This window comes from Apodemus sylvaticus, chromosome 21, assembly GCF_947179515.1.
Source record: "Apodemus sylvaticus chromosome 21, mApoSyl1.1, whole genome shotgun sequence".
Taxonomy (NCBI): Eukaryota; Metazoa; Chordata; class Mammalia; order Rodentia; family Muridae; genus Apodemus; species Apodemus sylvaticus.
The window spans coordinates 50,762,894-50,786,008 of record NC_067492.1 but is presented as its reverse complement, the minus strand read 5'-3'; the positions used below and the strand labels follow the sequence as shown (position 1 = coordinate 50,786,008).

Genomic DNA, 23,115 nt, shown 5'->3' with positions numbered 1-23,115 from the left:
ATTTCATAGCATATCTTTCATTGTGTCTTTTTTAAATCTTTCTTTTTTCCTTTTTACTTTTTTTAGTCTACTCTTAACTTTTTGTGGTGCTGGGGATGAAATCCAGGGAGGATCTTGTACATGCTAGGTAAACGCCTACTACTTAGCTGCACCCCTGCCCTGACACGCCCTATTCTATATGAGGATCACCATCTCTCTTCTTACCTTTCTGTAATGTATGTGTCAACTGAGAATTTTAAAATGGGCATGGAAGCAACTTCAGCTATTCATGACCTAGAAAATTTCAAATAAGGAGTTGATTTGATGGCAAAGCTGAGAAGCAAAACAATGGACGGAAGAAGAACCCAGAGAGATTGGAAAAAGCAAGAATGCTCCCAGCTCTAGCCATGTATATGCATTTTTGTTTGACTTGTGTGGGCAGTAAGGCTTCAGGGGTGCTGTGTGGACTGAGACAAGGAGGTGTGCTCTAAGAGCTGGAAGGGAAGTGACCTAAGGAGGCCTCTGGTGCTTCCCAGGTCCCTATGGGAACCAGCGAAGGGATGCTTTCCTGATGTCATTTTGCCTAGACTTCTAGGAGTAATCTAAGTCCCATGCTGCTTTGTAAGTAGACCTTGCCATGTATTTTTCCTCTGTTAGAAATAACATTTTACAGACTTTGCTTTTCCTTTCAGAAAGTCAGTGAGGCACATTTATTTAAGAACACAAGAGGGTTGGAGTGGAAGCAGATGGCTCTTCTAATATGTTCTTCTATATGTTGATATCTGCGGGTTAGGCTTTTAAAACCTGTGTGATTATCTGTTGGGTAGTATATATGCACCACACATGTGCCTGGTGCCTGTGGAGACCAGAAGGCACTGAAATCCGCCATTGTAGGTGCTAGGGACCAAGCTCTAAAAGACTTGGCTCTTAACCACTGAACCTTCTCTCTAGCTCTACTTTCATACTTTTGAAAAGGACTTTTGTTTAAATTAAAATTCAAATAACAAGGTCACGAAGCTATGGGTACCCACCTTCCCTTCTTTGTTCTTCCTCTGCATATTTCTTTCTTCATGATTGTTCCCCACTATCACAAGTAGTTACATTCTTTATGTCTTAGCTTTAACCTGACTAATAGTTTTTACCTGAAAGGATTAGGCTTAAGTCACAATGTAGAACAAATGTAAAACAACAAGGTGTTTTTATGGATGCTTATATATAGATACCATGAAACTGACCCTGAAATTCACATATACTTTGGGTAGAAAACATTAAAATTAGCTATAATAATGACAAAACACAATACTATTTAGAAGTAGATTGACTATAAAATATTGCAAAACTACTGTTTGTATAACCAGTCTGAAGATTTAGGAGAGACTTTTTAAAATTTTTAAATAAGAACAAATTTTGAAAGGGCACATGAACATGAAGTCATAAGATAAAGTTTAATAGATTTGATCATGTTAAGACATAAAACACAGCCAATCTAATCAAATTTCAGGCATGCATTTACATAAATATATTAAATTAAGAAAAGAAATTATACACTTAAACATCCTTTCACCTAAAAAATCATTAAATCCACAGATCAATAATAAAGCCAATTCTCTGCATTTACCACTTCAAAATACAATTGTTCTATTTTAAAGATAACACAAATACACTTGTTAGAATTTATATGCATTATACATATATTATATATTACATAGATAGTGTGTATACATATGTAGTGTTTGTACAGATAGATAAATATATGTATATATATACATGGGTGTGTGCACATGTACAGATACACACAGATGTGCTTGAGGCCATCTGTACTAACTATAAACTGCTGGAGCCTAACGCTGAGCCACGCTGGAGCCAGTTGGGTGTGAAATGCTCTTTTGCCTCCGACATGTCAATCATCCCAGTGAGCTTCCAGTGCTTTCCTTGCAGGTGCCTTCATGTCTCTACAGTGTGAAGTTATGCGAGGCACTTCAACATTTATATTGTATTAATGAATACATGGGTGGGGGCTGAATAATAGAGGACCAATCAAGGAAAACTGTACATCTTTGCAAACTGATTTAGTGAGTCAGATTAGTTCAAATTTAAGAGGGTCCTGTGAGCCAGTAACTACACACGTTAATTTCTGGGGACGTTCTAGAAATCATAACAGTTCCTATGCTAGTTCTGATCCTTTAAACTTGCATCTGGGCTAATTGTCCCTCTGCCTTCTGCTTCTTACTAATGTATTATCAGCAACCTGAGGATGGATTGTTTCTGAATCTTTTAAGAGTCTCATAATCTTATAAGATTATGAACAGACTGTTTTAAATTTCAACAGCTTGAAGGAAATGGACAATTTGGAACACTGAAATATATGAGAAGAACGGAACACAAAACTCCTTAACACTGAACAAATCAATCACAGATACATGCAAGGAAGACACAAGATTTTTCTACTAGAAATCTTTCATGTTCATAGTCATAATTCTACAACATGTTCATTGCAATTAGATAGATTCATTTTAAATAGCAGTGTGTTGTAGCATGTCTTAGGGCATCCAGTTTCCAAAATTCCACATTACTTCAGTATTACCCATTTTAGAACTTCATGGTTCTTAGTGACACTCATGCCCCTACACATCCTCTGACTAGAATAAGATATGGGGGATATATGATAGCTCATAAAGCTGTCAGTTTAGTTTCTCAAAACTAATATTATGAAATGAACCCTATGAACATGGATTCTTAGTTCATTCCAGGAACATCATGCCTCAGATTTTAAGATTAACAGAGTAAAAAAAAAAATGTATCCAATGTTTGTTCTGGCACAAACCATATCAGGCCTAATCATAACTGACTCATGTGAATGGAAACTACTGACTAGGTATTTTTCAGTACAGAGAGAAATGTTCAAAACTGAACTTCTAACTGTGAAGAAAAAGCTTATATTTGGCCACTATCAATTTCCCATGACTACATATTCTATTTTTCTCTAATGTATATATGTATATACATATGTACATGTATAAATGCACATATATGTATATATTATATGTATATATGATAGATGATATATATATACATCTATTAGATGATAAAATGTTGTTCTTTTTATTTAAAGGATGATAGCCAACAGATTAATATACTATATATGGGATGTTCCCTTGCCAGTATATGGATATATCTATTTTGAATCTATAAATAATACATATTCAAAAAGGAAAAGCTGAAATAAACAATGATATCTTACTTTGTGGTGTACATGAAAGATTACCTAAGGATGAGTGCTGAATTGATTTTTTTTTTTTAATTTTGCTGTTGACTGACAAAAACAAATAAGAAGTTTTAGGCATAAGGCTTTTTTGTTGATGCAAGGAATCTATTACTTCCTTGCATCTTTTCAACTGGCTGATACAGACCCTAAATACATTGTATAGGAAAGCAAGGTAAATGATGGATAGATTTTAGCTTCATATCTAATAGAATTTTTTAAAAAAATGCCAATCTCGTAAAGAATGAATCTCTTCAAAGCCGCTAGAAAACATCATAGTGATTGAGAATTAAGCAGCTAACACCCCTCGATGCTCCCAAAGATCCTTTGGCCTCTCCTAGAGGGCAAGCTCAAGATCATTTCCGGAAGTTAGTCAGAGAGATGGAGATGAGGAAGACAGGTACAACTTGGCTGAGACTTGTATCTGACAGGCTCTAAGAACATCTTTTCAACATGGAAACCCTTCTTTCCTGGGTTTCCTATCTTGTTCCATGTCCTATTAGTAATCAGATGTGTGGCTAGTTTGTGCACACGTGACAGAGAGAGTCAGAGAGCAAATTCATGTTTCAATTATGGGAAAAGGAACTTTCTGATGGGAATTGGACAGCCCTCCCAGAAACAGACTGCCTTATTCCTCAGGGGATATAGATGGGCTCATCTTCTGGGTATAGAACTTTGATTGAGTGCTTTGAAAGTGCAGATCACATAACAGAGAAAACGTGTCTGAGGCCACCATTACCAAGAGACTAGTTTTCTTCCGTGTAGATCTGGAATAGTTTTCCTCAAAATAGATTTTTATAGAGATGATCATCACTTTGGTAAGAACTAGCTAGGGCTGCCCCTCCTGTCAGGTCAAGCCCTCTACTAGGGTGACTGTCATGATCTTTCCTGTAACTTTGCTAGAAGACCAGCATGAAGCACCTGTGCTGGCAGCTGTGTAGACCTTTTGTTGGTCATTTCTTTACAAGTTACTCCCATAATTTGGCCTGGAAAGCCATATCTCTACTTTTCTTAGTAATACTGAATTTGAGCCAATGTGATTCTGGAATAGAAAACAAAGGTAAAAAAAAAACAACAAAATGTCTACTCTAGGACGACTTCATGATCAGCACACATGATTTGTCTGTTTAGTGAAAAGCAAGATAAAATGCAGGAGAGACGAGAAGGAAGAGATTCAAAGAGAGACAGGTAGGAAGAGATGGGTGGCAGTGCAGAGAAAGGCAGGGTGTGGAGCCTTAGATAACATTCTAGATAGATGCTCATAAAGTAAGCTGAACTTCGCTGATATACTTCTATCCCCTTAAAAGCTTAAGCTGGATTCCCCTCATGTGCCAGGAGACAGTAGAGAGATCTTAAGATCTTGGATTAGTGTGTACTTTGAAAGACCTCAGGTTCAGTGTCCGACTTCATTTCTCACCCTGAATAGATTTGCTGTATGCTTTGTGTGCTGGTAATAAAAACAAGCCAGAAACAAAGATACTAAATAACAGTATGTCACTCCCCAAAATAATAACTAAGGAAGTCAAGACTACTCAGAGCCGTGCATGTGGTAAGGAAATAGTTTTCTTGTTGGATTTTATAAACATGTATATGTTTTCTTTGTTCATCCTTTATGAAATTGATCAGTTAAGTGCTAGAAACTTCTGAGTAAAGCTTGTGGAATATTTTCCAATACCTTAAATAAGGTTCTAAGATGAAGAGATATGGCCTGAAGCACTTTTGCCATCACTGAACTTTCTTAAGTGTCCCCCTTTTACACCTTAATCAGAGACTCCAATTCAGCTCTTGTATGTGCTTAGAAACAGGCCAGAAGCTTATAGCAACACAGCTAGTAAGGTCATTTTACATTCAGCTGTGACCCAAAGCCTAGGGTCTAGAATGGGCGGGCATACTACAAAACGGCTTATTTCTCTTTCATCACTCACATTAGCTTTGTTAGATGGGTAGATTTGGACTTTTAAATGATGAAACATTTATTTTTCTCAGCTCATGGTTTTTAACCAATTCCCATCTGCCTCTCACAAACCATTTAGGATAATTCCCCGATACATTTAAAAATTGACGTCAAGGTCAAAGAAAAATTTGGAATTGGTCACATAGCCTAAAGCACACCATCGCCCACCAGTCACTACTCTCTACCTTTCTCCTAGGGGTGGAAAGAAAGGATTTTAGTGACTTCCTTTGCTTGGGCTGCATACCCATGGATCACAGTCTTTAAAGATAATTTGTTCTTTCATTTTAAAAGCTTCTTATAGAAACGACATAATTTTGGGGTGCTTCCTGAAGTCACTTGAAACCTGTTCACTTGGGAAAGGTCTTTGTAAAACAGCTCTGGAGCTGGTCATCTTAGCCTAGGTTATTTGCAGAAGAGTGTCCACCAATGGAACATCTTCTCTTTTAAAGATATAAAAAGAAGATCATGGGTTTGAAGATTTTTGCTGACTTTCTAGGGGCATTATTGTTTCTGCTCAAACTATGAATGGGAGTATGTGCAATAAAACTGTACAATTTGACAGATTTAGACAGCTGGCTTCTTCATGAGAAGTTCACAGTCTGTCAATGTCACCCATACTGAATAAGGAATGATTTGATAGTAAGGTCCATTTATAAAAAGGGTTGTCAGGGCAATTTTTCCTTTTATTTTTTTAATTGTAAAACTTTCTGTGATGGAATTCGGTTAAAAGACTATGAAGAGAAAGCAATGAAGACAAAAGATTGCTATTAACTTACAGATGCAGACTACTGCATGGCTCATTGCAAGATTTGTCACAGTGTTGGGCCAATGAAGTGTGGGTAAGACTAGAAGGGACCACCTCTTTTCTGGGGTAAGAGGGCAATTTGGTCTCCATGCTCATTTAGTCCCAAGACTTCTTTGAATAGACTGTCAATTGAATCTAAATTGTGCAAAATTATGCATGCACTTTTTAATGCAGACTATTGTTCCCTAAGCACCAAGATTTCCCAACCTGCTTCCATTTCATATGAGGTCACAGGCACCCAAGTAATCAAATGTGGAAGACAGGAGCAGTGACCCAACAAATGTTCTACAGTGTGTATTCCTCTAGAAATGCACCCTGTGCTTGAGTTGCAACTCTCTCACTATAAGACCACAGAGGAATCCTAGCTGGGAGAATATTGTTGTTGTTTCATACTTAAGGCTCATATTCCTGAGGGTGAAGAGCAAGTGTGCACTGTCAGCCAGGGCTGCACACTTTTATGATTCTACAGATTGGATTCCAGAGGAGTGGTCAAGAACATGCACGTATCATGGTCCAATGTCAGTAGTACAAAAACGCTTTGTTAAATCCAAACATGGAGGGATGGCAAATGGAAAACCATTTAGAAAGATGCCTGTTAGACTCTTGTAATTAAAAGCTAGAGCACATCATTTCTTTAAGAAAATCTGAACAGAACGGTTGTAGACAATTTATTGAGGCAAGAACCAAAAGGTATTGTCCCAGAGACCTAAAGGAATATATATGCACTAGAAGTCAGATTTGCCAAGAAAGAAGCTCTTAGGAATTCATACATGTGACCAGCTTATATGCAGCCTGGTGTGGCTGTGAAGGAGCAAGCTCTTCTCCAGGGAGGATGGATTCAGAGCACACACCATAGCCTTTTAATCTCACAGACTGATATCCTTACTACGGTGAAAGCACTTTACATGCACGCAATGCTGGGATTTTATAAGAACTGGCTGCTGTCTTGCTTCCTCATCCGATGGGAGGGAGTGCATGTTGGCACAAGTACTGCCTCATTAGATCCACAGCACATTAAAGGCTGTTTGCTCCTTCACTCCCCTTCTTTCCAATTAAGTTGGTGAAAAACATAACTTTAGTATTTTACAGGACAGGGTAAAGTGTCTCATCTAGGTGATGTCTATATTATAAAAATAAAATAAAAAATATAAATATGTAACAAAAACCCAGAGCCTATTGTTACACAAAATATACAATAGAAGCAGTGCATTCAGGAAGATTGTTCTTTCAAATAGGTTGTTCTGATTTAATCATAAAACATTTGAAAAGCATCTTGAGATTAAGCTGAAGTAATCAGATTGCTCTGTCAAATAAAAAGGTGAGTGTACAGCCTTCTGTGATTAGATACATCAACAGAAACGAAGATTACAATCTTACATCAAGCTGCTTGTTCGGAAATTCACCAAGGAGTTTGGAAACATGCTCTCTTATTATAGACCTTTAATATAAAAATACTTCCACCACATTGCACAAGAACATTTCAAAACCCCACTAAGGTCAGCTTTAGTAATTACAGACAGAAATTTCCTGAAATGTTAAAGACTATCTTCCGATGCCATAAAAAACTCTGTGACCAATCTGCAGTGGAACTTCTGTGTAAAGTACTCCACACCAGAAAGTAGATATTAAAAACAAAACAAAACAAAACAAAAACCCTTCTGTTATATAACCTTGAGTTTGGGGTTGTGAGTGCGTGTGCAGATGTGAAGAAACGTACCAACATACACGCTGAGATCTGCACATTTCTGGAAATTGCTTTTAAATTACTAAAAGAAAATGAAATCACAGGAGTGTGTAGCAAAAGGACAGTCTCTCTTTTTAATGACAAGATCGAAATAAATGCCCATCGGAAGGATATACTCAAACTGTCCCAGAAACTATACAATGTAACTTGTGAGATCCAGCAAGTAAGACGTCATGTCAATGATCTGATCAAGGATACCTGCTCTGGTCACTCTGCGGATGTTCCTGTCCACTTGCTCACACTGAGGACCGAGATAGCCCTTTTTACAGAGACACTTGTTCGGTCTGACACAGACACCTCCATGACGGCATGCTGGCTCACACTTGGCTGCAAGAAAGAAAACAATATGGTATACTTAATCTTCACGTCTGAAGCTGCCATATCTGTGATCAAGTAGTTGATGGAAAAGGAAAGGTAGAAAAGAAGGTGGGACACAGTCACAAAATGATTGGACAGAGAATATACAGGAGGCAAAAACTGTTTCCAGACACAAGGTATTTTGAGGGCAGGGACTGAGCTAGACATCTGGATGTCAACAGGATAAGAAGTAGAGATCATGAGAAACTGTCTCTGATTTGCCGAACTGACTCTAACACAAGGATGTCAGCTCTTTCAACTCCTGCTTCACAAGGTCTTTTAACCCACAGCCAGTTCCGATCCTGCAGGGGAGGAGCACACAGGAGAGAGGGGCTGGCCCTGAGAAAGGGGCCCCGGGCCAGAGCAGGTCCAATGTGACATTGAAATAAGATCAGTTTGGGATTGGAGTTGCATGAACTATTCAGTCTCTAGTCTCCCTGGGGTCCCCACTTCCCTATGCTTTTAGAGGGTGCACCAAACACTTTGCTCTACAATTATGCCTCAAAACCCATCCTAGGCCTGCAAGAGACTGGCAGATGATGCTCTGTGTGGCCATTTTACAGCAGGAAAGCTCCTTATTGAATTTACTACTACCACAGAGGAAAAGAATATAAAGACATTGCTAACATGATATGGAGTCATAGAATCTGGATTATTCATTAGTTGTCACTTAATGAAGTCTAAGGGTAGAACCACCACACATACACTCGCATCCTTGAATACATTTCTTTAAGGAGTCAGAATCGCTTTTGTGTATTCAGATAACTCAAAACTTATGGCTGAGCCATGGAAAGCAACGGATAAGAAAAAGAAAAGCATTTTCTCCTTCAAATTTCTGGAAGATGTGTGAACCATCTGGGTGTATAAATAAAATTCCTCATTGAGAACATCCCAGATTAATTTCATAAAGTGCTTTTTTTTCTTATTTATTGAAAAATATTTAAAGTTAATCAGGAGAAAATTTTAATTGAGAAGGTTTTCTTGAAACAACAACCTAACCAAAGAATGTTTCTGATTGTGATTAGTATCTCTTAAGACATTGTAGAGCACATCAGGACTTAAAATAACTTGTCCACCCTCTGTTTGAGCATGTTGTCCAAGAAGGCATTCAGAAGTAGTTTTTTTTTTTAACTGACATTTGTTTGAGGGGACATAGAAGTTAGGCAAAGTGTAAAAAATCCAACAGAGTGGATGCTCTATGAGACAGAGAAGGAGACAAGAAGAATTCACATTGCCAGACAACGAGACACCAAGAGGAGCAGAGGGTAATAGGCATGTGACTAGCATTACATTTGTAATTGGTTAATTTTGTGCTCAACTGACCAAAAGGGAGATGGGCTTGGTCAGTAGAGTGTGCGCATTTATTCTGAGTAGCTACCAGGATCCTGCAGAGTTACGGCTACACATCGATCACCTATGTGTATAGCACTAGTCCTAGTTAGATGCTAGCAATATTACTAAATGGCAGAAGAAACTTAAGCTTAAAACATGCACTGTCTATATGACCTTTAAGTATTGACTGTGTCTGTAAGGCAATTTGCAAGCTAGATAAGCCATGATTATATTTGGAAACAAATACATTTTGTAAAATAAGAAGCAGTATTTATGAACCAAGAACATTATTAACTATTAATTTGGAGTTTGAGGTTTCATCAGGAGGGTGTACCTTACTGAGTAAAACAGTAGAAAGAGGGTTCTCTTGGCCAAGGGTTGGTAAACACTAAGTCTTTGGCTGATGCGAATGAGCCAGATACAGGGCTGTGGCATGCTGGGTTTTTTTTTTTTTTGAAAGGATCCAGTCATTTAAAGATCTTTTATGCCTATGATTAACTGAGATATGTGAACAGCCACCATTAATGCCAGATAGAGACATTGCATAGTGCTAACCACCTGCACACTAGGTGATTCTACAAACAGGTGATGCTAATGCCCAGGGATCATTGTCAGTCTTCTGGGTGGTAACAGGGATACTAACCAGTTCTGCAGAAGTCTCCCTCCCAGCCGGGGCTGCAGCAGCATTTTCCTGTGGGGGTGTAGTAGCCATTCCGACAGAGCCGGGAGCATTCCGAGGTCAGTGTCTGGGCAGGTTGAACTGTGACCCTGCATTCTTCAGGCATTAAAGGTCTGTACCCCAAAACAAGAGTCGACATAGCACATCAGTCAGAAAATCAGTATGGGATAAAATTTGGTGATCTTACAGCTTACAAAGAACATTTGTTACTTTCAAAAGAGATCTCTAAGCGACTTAGTGAACATGTTACAACTTCAGAATAGAAAAATACGCCAGTGATGTGAAATAGCAAAAGAAACTTCAGCATCAAAATTCTTCATAAAAATTATCATCATAATGATAGAATAATATGGCTCTTTTGGGTTTGGTAGCTAGAACATCTAAAAACTATAGTTTTTAATATTTCAAAATGCTATTTGATGGTATATGTGTGTGCCTATGTGCATGCGTGCATATGTGTGTGAAGAGTGTGCACATGCCGTGATTCATTTGTGTGGACCAGAGCTCAACCCTGGAGTCAGTTCCTTCCTCTCACCTTTCCACAGGTTCTGAGGATGGAACTCAGGCCATTGGGCTTGATCATCCTCATACTGTAATCTTAAAAATAGAAGGGCATGAGCCGGGCAGTGGTGGTGCACGCCTGTAATCCCAGCACTTGGGAGGCAGAGGCAGGCGGATTTCTGAGTTCGAGGCCAGCCTGGTCTACAGAGTGAGTTCCAGGACAGCCAGGGCTATACAGAGAAACCCTGTCTCGAAACAAACAAACAAACAAACAAACAAACAAACAAAAATAGAAGGGCACACATTCTAAGCTTCCCTCCAGACCCATAAAAACTTTTTGGGATAAGCCCTGGACATGTCTCTTGTTTTGGGGATCACTGTAATAACAAAGGGCTAGTGATATCATCATGTAATGTCTAACAGACATGTGAAGGAGTCCCTTCTGCTCTGATCCCGTCTTTCTCTCTGTCTCTCTTCGATGGTTATTGGCACATATTGTCAGTTGGCCATTGGGCACATTAGATGCGAGCTCTGCTGCTGAGTTACATGCCTGCCTTTCTTTCTGCTAAACCACTCACAACTTGCACTTGGGGGCAAAATCTCCCAGCCTCTCCCTCTCCCTCTCCCTCCCCCCCCCCCCTCTCTCTCTCTCTCACACACACACACACACACATACACACACACAAGGCAGGATCTCCCTATCTCTTTGTCTCTCTTGTCTTTCAGGGAAGAGTTCAGGCTGGCCTCATATTTGTTTTGTATGCTGGGTTGGACTTGAACTAGAAATCTCTTACTTTAGCCTCTCTGTTACTGGGGTTATAGGGTTGTACCAGCTCATTTTACATTTATTTTGACAAAATAATTTTCCATTTCATCCCCCTTGAAAGGCATCCCAATATGCATATGCAAGTGAATATTTATGCTATCGAATAAGAATTTAAATTATTAATGCAAAGAATGACACCTATAGAACAGAGATTTTATGAATTATATAAAATTATTTTATCATTATATAATAATTTAATTAGCTCCTGTTATGAAGAGGAAAATGCCAATAAATATCAAGCACAGAAATCTTATTTGCAATGTGAAACCATGCATTTTATATTAGTTGCTCTATAAGCCATTCAGCCTATAAGACAACAATGGCCAATGATATACATCATACATTACGCAGATGATGTCTTAATAACAAGAAAAAATCCTCAGGACTTGTTTTTATGTTATAGAGATTTACAACAGGCTTTAGCTGATAAAGGACTACAAATAACTCCAGAAAAGATAGAAACTCAGGATCCTTATAATTATTTGGGCACTTACAGATCAAGCCGTTTACACCCCTCCCCCCCAGAAGATAATTATTCACAGAGACAGTTTAAAAACTTTAAATGATTTTCAAAAATTGTTAAGTGGTATCAGTTGGCTTTGCCCCTATTTAAAGTTTACTACAGGAGAATTCAAACCTTTATTTGATATTCTTAAAGGGAGTGCTGATCCTACCTCCCTTTAACCTTAGAAGGGTTGTTGGTCTTACAAGTAGAAAGAGCTATTGAAATACAATTTGTTACTTATATAGATTATTCTTTGCCTTGACATCTGTTGATTTTTTTTTAATACGACTCGTATGCTTACAGGATTATTGTGGCAAAGGGCTCCTCTTATGTGGATACATTCTGAGTATCTCCTAAACGTAATATCCTGTCATACTATGAGGCAGTAGCCTGGATGACTGTACTTAAAAAAAAAAGCAGGCGCTCACTTATTTTAGCGAGGAATCAGATATCATTATTCAGTCTTTTAATATAGATCCAAGTACTTAGCAGATGAAACAATACAGATTGGTTGCCTGTTCAAATAGGACTTAAAGGAACTATAGACAATCATTATCCTCAAGATAGGTTTATAAAAATTTTAAATGTACATAAGGTTATATTTCCTAATGTGACATCTTTACAGCCTCTACGTAATCCTCTTTTGATTTTTACTGACGGCTCCTATAAAGGACAAGTTAGATATCTTAATAATCAACAGGTGGTCATAGAGACTCCTGGGCTCTCTGCTCAGTTAGCAGAACTGACAGCAGTTCTGAATGTTTTTCAGTCTAAGGATGATACTTTTAATATTTTTTTTACTGATAGTATATATGTGGCCCAGTCTGTTCCTCTGTGGGAAACTTGTGGTACATTTAATTTTAATATGCAAACAGTATCTCTGTTTTCACAATTGCAAAACATTATTATTGCTCAAAAAAAAATCTCTTTTATATTAATCATGTAAGAGCTCATTCTGGCCTTCCTAGACCTTTAGCTACAGGCAACGATTACACTGACAGAACTCTAATAAGAGAGGCCTTAGTTTCAGATCCTGTTACATTGGCTAAATGTGATCATAATAAATTTCATCTTTCTAGTCATACCTTAAGGTTCTGACATAAGATCACTAAGGAACAGACTAAAATGATTGTAAAACAATGTCCTAACTGCCTTACATTATCTCCAATTCCTCATTTAGGGGTTAATCCATGAGGCCTTATGCCCAATCATATTTGACAAATAGTTGTAACTCATTATACAGAATTTAGAAAATTAAAATATTTACATATTTGAATTGATGCTTGTTCAGGATTCCTTTTTCCTTCTCCACATATGAGAAAAGCCTCTAGAAATGGAATTGATCATTGTTTACAAGCCTTTAATGCTATCAGATTAGCGCAGGTCATTAAGACAGACAATGGGCCAGCTTATACTGACAATGACTTTATATCATTTGTTAAAAAAAATTGATATTGAACATAAAACTGAAATTCCTTATAACCCAATGAGACAAGAAATTGTTGAGCGTGCACATCTCACTCTGAAAAACTGGCTTTGAAAAACAAAAAAGGAGGAGTTATACCCTCCAAGGTCACCAAAAAAGCACATCTTGATTTTTTGTCTTATTTGTTTAAAATTTTTTGCAAACTGATGCTAAAGGAAGGTCTACAGCAGATCGCCATTGCCATCCAGTCACTTCCAGCTCATATGCCATGGTTAAATGGTGGGACCCCCTAACTAATCCAAGGAATGGTCCCAACCCCGTTTTAATATGGGGGAGAGGTTCTGTTTGTGTTTTTTTCACTAAAAGAAGACACAGCCCAATGGCTGCCTGAAAGACTGGCTCATGGAGAGGACACAGATCCTGAGTCTTCTAGTAAGTATGATTCCAATTATGAAGATGGCCACAAATTTTTATCAGCCACCTGAGTTAATTTGGAGCATAGCTCCCATTCTTACCTGAGAACTAACAGTTTTTCTGTTGATTCTCAAAGCCACCTCCCACACCCACACACTGGGAGGCCAGGCTTTGTGCTAATTGTTGCTAATTTGCGACTGAATCGCATACTTGAGACAGTCCCCACAGACAACCTTAATCCTGTTTGCTCTTAACTTTTGACTTTGTATTTTAAGCAGATTGATCGCTTTCACACAGGGTCATCTTTGGCAAGCTCAGTCATTCATCATAACAGTATTCATCTCTATAAAGAAATACATTGAGTACATATTCGCATGTCCTTCGTGGCTTTGGTCTAAATGGGAAAAAGGTGTGCTATGAGGGCTGGTAGCCAAAGATGGACCACAGATGTTCTATGACTTTTATCAACCTAAGACAGAGACGTGTGCCAAAAGGCTGTTTGTTCGTAATAAACACTAAAAGGCTGTGTTTGTGCAAATAAACACAAACAAGTTACACATGTCCTTGAGGACGGGTCAGAAAAAGTATAGACTCAGACCTAAGCCAGGCACAGCCACCAGCCACCATAATTCCCTGATGGGATGGATCATGGAACATAAATTTATCTTTAAAAAATAACATAGGAGGAATTGTGCCCTTTCCGACCTAGGTGAAGTCTATTGTTCTGCCACGACTGCAGCTTCCTACAAGAAGCTGACCACCCACTGAGCAGCTGAACTTGTGCCTCCATTGCAAGCTCTTCTTCCAGGTACCCGGTTTGACCAAAGCTGCTGGTCAGCTGCAGTCATTTGTAGAGAAAATTAAGCCATAGAGGCTTTTTATGATTCTTCTGCTTTTTAATGGTGTCGTTTAAACACGCTCAAGCTGGCGCCATGGGTCTAAGTATTCATGATCTCGTCTTTAGGGAAAAAGTATGCTGTTTCCTATCTTCACTGGTCTCGGTGTTACCATATCGTGAGAAGGATTTTACAGTAAAACAAATGTTGTTAGTCTGTCATGTGCTCCCAAAGTCAGGGTTTAGCCACACAAACCTAAATTATAGGGCTTTCCTAATTAAGCTTTTGAGAGTCCTCCTCTTCCTCTTCCTCTTCTTCCTCCTCTCTTTCTTATGTTTTTTCAATTCAGGGTTTCTACATGTAGGCGTGGCTGTTCTGGAACTCACTCTGTAGACCAGGCTGGCTTCAAACTCAGAGATCTACCTGCCTTTGTGTCCTGAATGCTGGGACTAAAGGTGTGAGCCGTTTGCTGGTGAGAGTCTCTTTTCTTAAGACTGGCCTTTTCTACAATGATCCAAAATCATGTGTTAAAATCTCAAATATTAAAATGTATAGGAATTTCTGTATCTCTCTTCATTATCAAAAGTCCTACTTTATTATAAAAATGCTATGTTTTGCAAGTAATGTTGCAATTCCGAAGACTTAAACCTTAAGCCTATTCAACTGCTCATTTAAAATTGGATACAGTCGATCTTCGTTGAGACATCCTCCCTAAGGCCTTCCATGGCCTGAGTCCATTTCCACTCTGACAACAACAACTATACTTTTCACATGTTCCCCAAGGAAGCCTTGCTGAACACACACACACACACACACACACACACACACACTCACTATGAGCACTACACTGTCCTCAAAGCCACAGAGACATGCTTGTCCCCTTTTCCCTAGTTCTGGGGTTAAAGATGTGTACCACTGCATCTCACTAAATTGATATACTTTTATGTCATAAATGTAAAACCAAAAAAATTCTATGGTTTTTTTTCCCAACAATTCTTATGGTATAGTTAAATTTATTTTTAAGAGATGTATCTTAGGTTAACTGCAATACTAGAAAGTATATCAAGGGCTAAAATGTCAAGGTCAGCATGTCCTGAGGTCAGAGTATCATTTCCTCATAATACTCTGTCTCTGAGGTAAAGTCAATGTGTTTAAATTCATTTTTCTAGGAATACGTTTAATAAAGTATGTTTGACAAAGATGTTTGCAGAAGCTAAGCATCCTTCTGTACTTGATGTTTGTTTTGCTATGGAGACCCAATTGTTCCCCTTGGCATGATCTTTGCTATGAAAACAGCCTCCTTTTTGGTAAGAAAAACAGGATCCTTTACAGGGACTCAAAAGGGAAGAGGGGCAAGGCAGCTTCAATGAAATGAACTTCACTGCTACTGGCCCATTGCATTGAAACAGACCATCTTAAGAACACATAAATACTACCTACCTATAACTAGTGACAGCCAAGCAAAAGTTGAGAGTACATATTCATTGTAGTTTAACTAATCTCAGTACATATTTTCATTGTGCTAGAAAATTGTGTTTAATGTATAACCTAATTAGAATCGTTTGAATAGCTTTGTTCTCCTAAACAATCATTTTTTTAAAGCCTCTGGACTCTGAGCTCTATTGAATGGAGTCAGAAGTAACTTTCAAAATAGAAAACATAGCCAAAAGGGTGTTTGAGTTTGCAATAAAGAATATACTGAGTTTATGTGTTGACAGCTATCCCCATAGCCCTTAAGTTTAATTTGAATCAGAAAAACATATTTCCTCATCTCCTCACATGACGAATAATGGAATTCTGAGGGACTATGACAGAAATTGCCCAATATTCTTTAATATATAAAATATAGTTTTCAGAAAGTTAAGACATTTTCTTAGAAACCCCACTTTGGCTGGCTTTGTGCTGTGGTGTAAAGGTTTGGACACTTTACAATGAAGAGGGACAGTGGGAAGCTTGGTTATTTATAACACACATTGTCTGTATTGACTTCCTGTGTAGAGAAAGGGCCAGCAGAGGCTCTCTTGGGGTAGTGGGATTCTGGGTGGTTTTAATTTAATGCATTTAATTTAGTGAATGAGCAAATAAATTAATAGATGAGACATCTCCTGTCAGCTGGGTTGAAACACTGTGATGAATCCTGTCCTTCCGAGGGAGTAGTGTCCACATTCATCCATTTTGTATTTCACCAGAAAACAAAAGCTCATTCTTAATTTTCTCTGAGGTATACATATTTCAAATGTATTTTATTGTAAAACCAGATATACAAATCTTGAATACTACTTATTTATAAACTTCTGACTTGTGGGAGGGTTTAGCAGATGGGATCATTCTACAGCTTCTTCCTGAAGGGAAGGTTGATGTAAGAACAGTCTACTTCTTTACCCTCAGTCACTTTGGGGCTCATGGAAAAGTGTCTCCTCACTATCATCTTATTTATAAACCTGTCCCTCTTCCATTATTTTCCCATTCTTACAAATTAAGAGAAACAAATTGTTCAAACTTTCGTTACTCACAGTCTAGTCTTAGATGAAGGGCAACCAACAGGATGAAAGATAGAGTCAGATTTAAAGATTCAAAGAGTTCTCTGTTGGAGGCCATTTCCTAACCAGGAACAACTAATGTGCTCATTGATTAGTGTGTTCTGGAATTTCCAAGTACAGAAAGCATTGCAATCTTGTAACTGGGTGGAGTCTGTCTTCAGCAGGCAAAGCATCTGTCTTCCCATGCCACAGTAGCTGATCCTATGATTTCATGAATTGCCCCACTGTCTGATACCTTGTAGTCAACTTTTACCACTCACTGTTTCTAAAGGCACTCTCCACTATTGTACTTCAGGAGGGCTGGGAGGAGACGCTTCTTGTGATGGTAGGTCTGACTACTGCTCATTTGTATAAATCAAGGCAGAGAAATGATCCCTGGGTGCTGTGTTATCTTGTAAAAACCCTACTTTCCCAAGGTCTTGCATATGATTGTCTTCACTCTGGCTAGTCTGTGTAACATTTTTTTTTTTCTTGTACATGGCACTCATGAGGATAGAATTCAAGAGCACCAGGACAGCAATGTGTGACTATTTATAGGCACTTTGTAGCAAAATTTGAAGCTGAACTTGACAACTAATTAATCCAGATGGGCTAGCAGGACTCCTACTCTTCTGAAGCATGGTCACACTCCCAGTTGAGCAAACTCTCTTCCTGTGTGTCCATGAAACAGCCATCTTATTGGGATGTGGTGTTGTGTGGAAAGGAAGAGGCCTTTTCAAAAATGCTCTCCTCTTCGAAGCATAACAAGATACTGAATACTTTTGGAGGCATTGAAGCCATTCCACTTTCCCGCTGGTAATTCCTGAGTAGCTGACACGTGTATTCTCCAAGGGAAGAGTAGATTTCAAAAATGACTGTAATTTTGTACAGTTCGTATGATACACTATAGTATCACATGTTTTTATTTGTACGGTGTCTCGTAAAGCTATAATTTAATATAGATATTGTCAATGTTCTATGTTATTCTTAAACAGTACCTAGGAACGTCTGTTCTGAAACATGTTGAACAAAATGGATTCAGGCAGTCTTCTCTGTTGGTGTTCATTCTGAGGGTTTCTGGGATCTAACCTGATGTGTTCACTAATAGGGCTAGTGGCCCTAACATCTAATCCATAATGTCTAAGATGGTGTGTAAATAAATCAACCTCTTTATTTCTATGGGAAAATCAGCAGGTAAAAATTATGAAATTTCTTAATCTAGGCAAAGCAGTTAAAGCTAAGTGATAATGTAATTTGCTTTGAGATAGAAAGACAAGCCTATGAAAAAACCTCAGATATTTGATACTTTTGTAGTCTCCTGACTGTAGAAACTGACCAACTATAATGATTAGTGCTGAATGTAAAAAAAGTTAATTCGAAGTTTCATATGCTTGAAAAAAATATCTGTCCCCAAGGCATTTTGTATTGATTAGTAATTCAACCCAATTGGACTTTTTCCCTGTCTTCATCATCTTGTAAAGTTACAATAAGTAAGTAGTCTAGGAGGCTTAAGTGACAGTCAGATCTATCACAGGGCTGGCGGTTGGGAGATAGTCCTGGCAATCCTTGGAGCAGTGCAACTACAGCTAGAAGCTAGATGCCCTGGGGGAGACTAGAAACACAAAATCAAAATGTGACAGAAGTGAAACCCTGAACTCAGTGGTGGTGAACCCAGACTTAATTTTCATTTGATCATTAAGGCAACATCTAGTGATATAATAAAAAGTGATAATGTAATAGAAATAAAAATATAATAGAAATGTAAGACCTTCTGGAAGCTTAACACTATCAGACTCTAGCAGTGAGCCAGGGGGGGCTGGTAGGTGGAGGGAAGTCACGTGACTTTCAAAAATGCCACTAGGAATCTTGGACTCTTAACAAACAGACCTAATTTTGAAGGATAAAAATTTCACTATTTATATTCTTCATTTTATATATTTGCAAATAAATGGCATTTGTTGGTGGCAATTCCATCAAAATTTCAGGGCAGCCTTGTAGTTATCACAGGGGTTAATGGTCCAGCATTCCAAATTGACATATTAGGAAGGCTCTAATTGAATAAAATGGAAAATTCCTTTGAATATTTTGGTTATCTGTCACATCTATAGGAACTATGAAATAAATGTAAATATTTAAAATATTTGGTATGTAGGCTAATGTTAATTAGCTTGATTTAATCACTGATCAGTCACATAATTATAAAAAAAAGTGCTATCCCTACAGTTCTCTCTGCTTTTTGGTTATAGTTATGAGATTTCTAAAAATGTTAATGGAAAATTCCAGAAATTTTTATGTCATAGCATATTGTTATAACTTTACCATTAATTGTTTCTGTGAATCTCTCTGTGCCTAATTTATAAGTCAAGAGTTATCATGGGTGTGTATTGAGGAAAACAGGGTTAGATCTGCAGTTGTAGACACCCAGGGGAGTTCTTGGAACAAATCCCCCAAAGGTAAGTCTTAGGGGATGAACTGTGAACTGTAAACATCTACAATTTGTGCTGGTCAATTACTTATATCTTAACAGATCTACAGAAAATTGTTTAGATTCATTGTGATGGTATACAAAAAGAGTAGACACTTTTAAAAGGGGAGAAACAGAATTAGTTTAGTATTTTATAAATACAAATTTTGATATCAATTTGAATAAAGGCATGATTATTTTCAAAAATAGAACACAAAAAGTACTTAAGATAACTTGGTCACATTAGATTTTCATTGATTTTTGTGAGACTTTGTTTTGAAATAGGTAAAGGTTCTATGCAATGCTTTGGTTATTGCACAGGTCTATCTAAGTATGCCTGTAAATACATAAATATATGCAAATCTTACTAAAGAATGAGGAAATTCTAGTTATATGAAAGTCATCACAACAAATTATGTACCCAGTATCAGCTTCATTAGAAGTTTTAACCTTGATTTTGCCTGTTTTTAAAAGTAAAACATCTTTAAAATTTCATATGATCTGTGGCAACTAAGATTTATTATCTAAAAATTACATTTTTTTAACTACACATGAAATGAAGTTTATCAGCAATGAAAACAAAGGCAAGGAGATATGTATACACACATTTTTGGTTATCAGATATACATAATAAAAATAATAGCAAAATGCTTCCCTGTCTTTTAGAGTTCAAATTGACCACGCTGGATGGATTTTGATAGGGCATATACTTGTTCATGACCCCTAGTGTTAAGAAATGCTGTCTTGTTGGAGAGCTAGTCCCTTGTGGAGCCTGTATCCCTGTTAATAGCTACAAGGTCAATGGAGCTGCTAAACAGTTTGTATTACTGTCAGGGTGGCCATGAAAACACCACCTGCTGCAAGAGGACTTGGCAGCTGGGTCAACAGGCACTCTGGGAATTTATCAACTTAGGGGGGCCACTTGCATAAAACTTTGACTGATGAATTGGGACTCCACTGGCTTACTGGATGAAAGTTACTCTATTATAAGTTTCTTCAGATTGACAGAGCTGCCTGTGGGCTCCATACACAAAGGACTGGTTTACCCTTATGAAGTGATTTTTTTTTTCTTTCTAAAACCAATATTAGGATGAAGTGATTTAAGGAAAAAAAAAATCAAACCAAGGGCAGTAAGTGGGTCCTCAAGGGAGCCGCAGACTAGGTCTGGATACTGGTCACAGAGGAGTTTGGGGACACAGCATTTCTGAAGAATGACCTTTCAAGCTTGGAATCTGCATTGCTAATTTATAGACCTCTGAAAGGAAAGGGCTGGTGTCTTGGTTGGAGAAGGGCTAAGCAAGGTGTTGAAATACAGGAAGAGTGGGTTTAGAGAAAGCAAAGGAAGGCGTAAGGAATAGCTTTGCTTTCCACATTCCTGGAGAATTCACCCCGGGAACATCTCACAGTGCAACAAAGGCACTTCGGTTTAAGTTCATTTGAAACAAAGAGTCTTGTGCCCTGGAGAGGAAAAACCTGGAAGTCACACAGCTGTGTTAGAACTTTTAAGTCTCCACCACTGCCAGGGAGCATTTGATCCTGATCCTTTTAGATTTCTTCATTCGTTCGTTCATTCATTCATTCATTCATTCATCTGAGTGTGCTTGGGGTTCATGCCACAGCCCCTATTTGGGGGTGAACAGCTTTGTAGGCTGGGTTCCTTCCCTCCTTTTTAAGGTGGGACTTGAACTCAGAAGCAGGCTTGTGTTTCAAGTGACTTTGCCTACTAAGCCGGTTCACACACACTCCTTAAACTCTGGGAAGAGTTAGCAAAGAGCCAGCCAGAAGGGATTGACTTGACTGTGAAAGGGGGGGTGGGGGCGGGGTAAGAGCTTCATCAAGCTGCACTGACTCCCGCATCCTAATTTTGGAAGGGAGAGAACCTGAAAGGTTGAGAAAGCACCAGAAAGTCATTACGGAATGCAAAGAATGCAGCCAAACAGGTCTAGAGATTAGCACACACTTTAATTATATCATTCAGCTCTCTGCAGCATCCCATGTAGTCAAGGTGCAAGAGGCAAGAGGCAGTGATCATCTCTAAGGTTCTGATGAACCAAGCGAGGGGCACAGCACACCAACAATGCATTTTAGTGCTGTTTAATTTCAAGGAAGATAAGACAGCATCATTGAGTGAAATGAGAGTCACTGACCAAATCATGTGCCCAGTAAGTCTATATTTGCCCCCTGGAACCCTCCAAGGGCCGACAACAGGGTGCACTGAACTGAGTACTAGAGAGTCTGGGAACCCAAAATTGACTGACATTCTCCATTCTGACATGAGAGGCAACTTTCACAACTCTGATGATGTATTTGAAGTGTGGTTCGTGTTTTGGCATAAGACAGATTCATTCCTGATCTGTCTCTCCAGGGAAGCTTTTCCCTGAATAACTTGGGAAACCTGGCCATATTTTGTTTTAAAATTTTCATTGTGGATGATGAACAGTGGGAGAGGGAAAGGGGAAGAAAGAAGCATAAAGACAGAGAGAGGGCAACATATAAATATGTGTGTGCAGGAGATGTACAAGAAACCCTGTTATTTATACACTCGCTTAAACGTTGACTAATTAAAACTTAATGACCTTTATTTCTTCTAAAAGGCTTTCTTTGGAGGGAGCTGTTCCACTGTAAATAATTTAAGACTTATGCAAATGATTCTGAAGTTTACAGCTTTAGATCAAACTGTTCTTACAGATTAGATTGACAATATTTCAACCTCATGTGTTTTTACTAAATTTGATTGAGTTACTGTATTTTATTTCTAAGTTCATTTAGAGAGATAGAGAGAGTGTGTGTGTGTGTGTAGGAAGAAAAATGTAATATAAATACTATGGTAAACACATTACTTCTATGATACCTTATATAGAAAAATATCAAATTTCAACTTAGTAGTATTTTCTTCCAGGGTCATAGATTAATTGACATCTGAAAGCTATTTTGAAAATATTCTAACAAATCTAGGGGATTCACTAATCAAAAGACAATGAATTTCACTATTCAATTCGAGTTAGATTTTTGAAATAACAAATATGCGTGCATATGAATTTTGAAATTTGATGAGTTTTTTCTTCTGTTTTAGAAAAATACTTCTACTCTGTCTAACCTCTTGAGCATGCCTATGCTAGCTATTAACTTGTGTACCCCAAATAATTCTGCCTGTACAGAGGTGTCAGCTCATATAGAACACCAGCCCCTCTTGGGAAAAGCATTGCAACAATAATCGCTGGCATTCACATCAAAACTGTAAGAGACTCCCAACAAATGTTTATGAAAACATTAGCTTTCTTACACTCAGTTTAATTTAGAACACACTGATGCCTCTGTAGGAGGATGGGACTTTGGGATTCTATTACTTCCCCCACCTCTGCAAAGCAAACACAGATCTTAACCCTGGCCCCACACATGACATGAATCACCAGAAACAGGCCCCATAATGAGAAGCCAGACCTTCAGGTATGTCACTCAGAGACCACCCTACTAGAGGGGGCCCTAAGATCACAAAGCCAAGGTCACTCCTG

At 38.2% G+C, this 23,115-nt stretch overlaps 1 protein-coding gene across 1 annotated transcript in view; it reads right to left on the bottom strand.

Annotated features, from left to right (window-relative positions):
- Nucleotides 1-7,791: 7,791 nt before the first annotated feature.
- The window catches only part of Hhip (hedgehog interacting protein), an 88,112-nt gene continuing 72,788 nt past the window's right edge, over nucleotides 7,792-23,115 (bottom strand). Inside the window, exons 12-13 of the mRNA XM_052166631.1 lie at nucleotides 10,077-10,225; nucleotides 7,792-8,071 (exon numbers count right to left, since the gene is read on the bottom strand). Coding sequence (XP_052022591.1) covers nucleotides 7,878-8,071; nucleotides 10,077-10,225 — 343 coding nt within the window. The 3' untranslated portion in view covers nucleotides 7,792-7,877. The remainder of the gene's footprint in view (nucleotides 8,072-10,076; nucleotides 10,226-23,115) is intronic.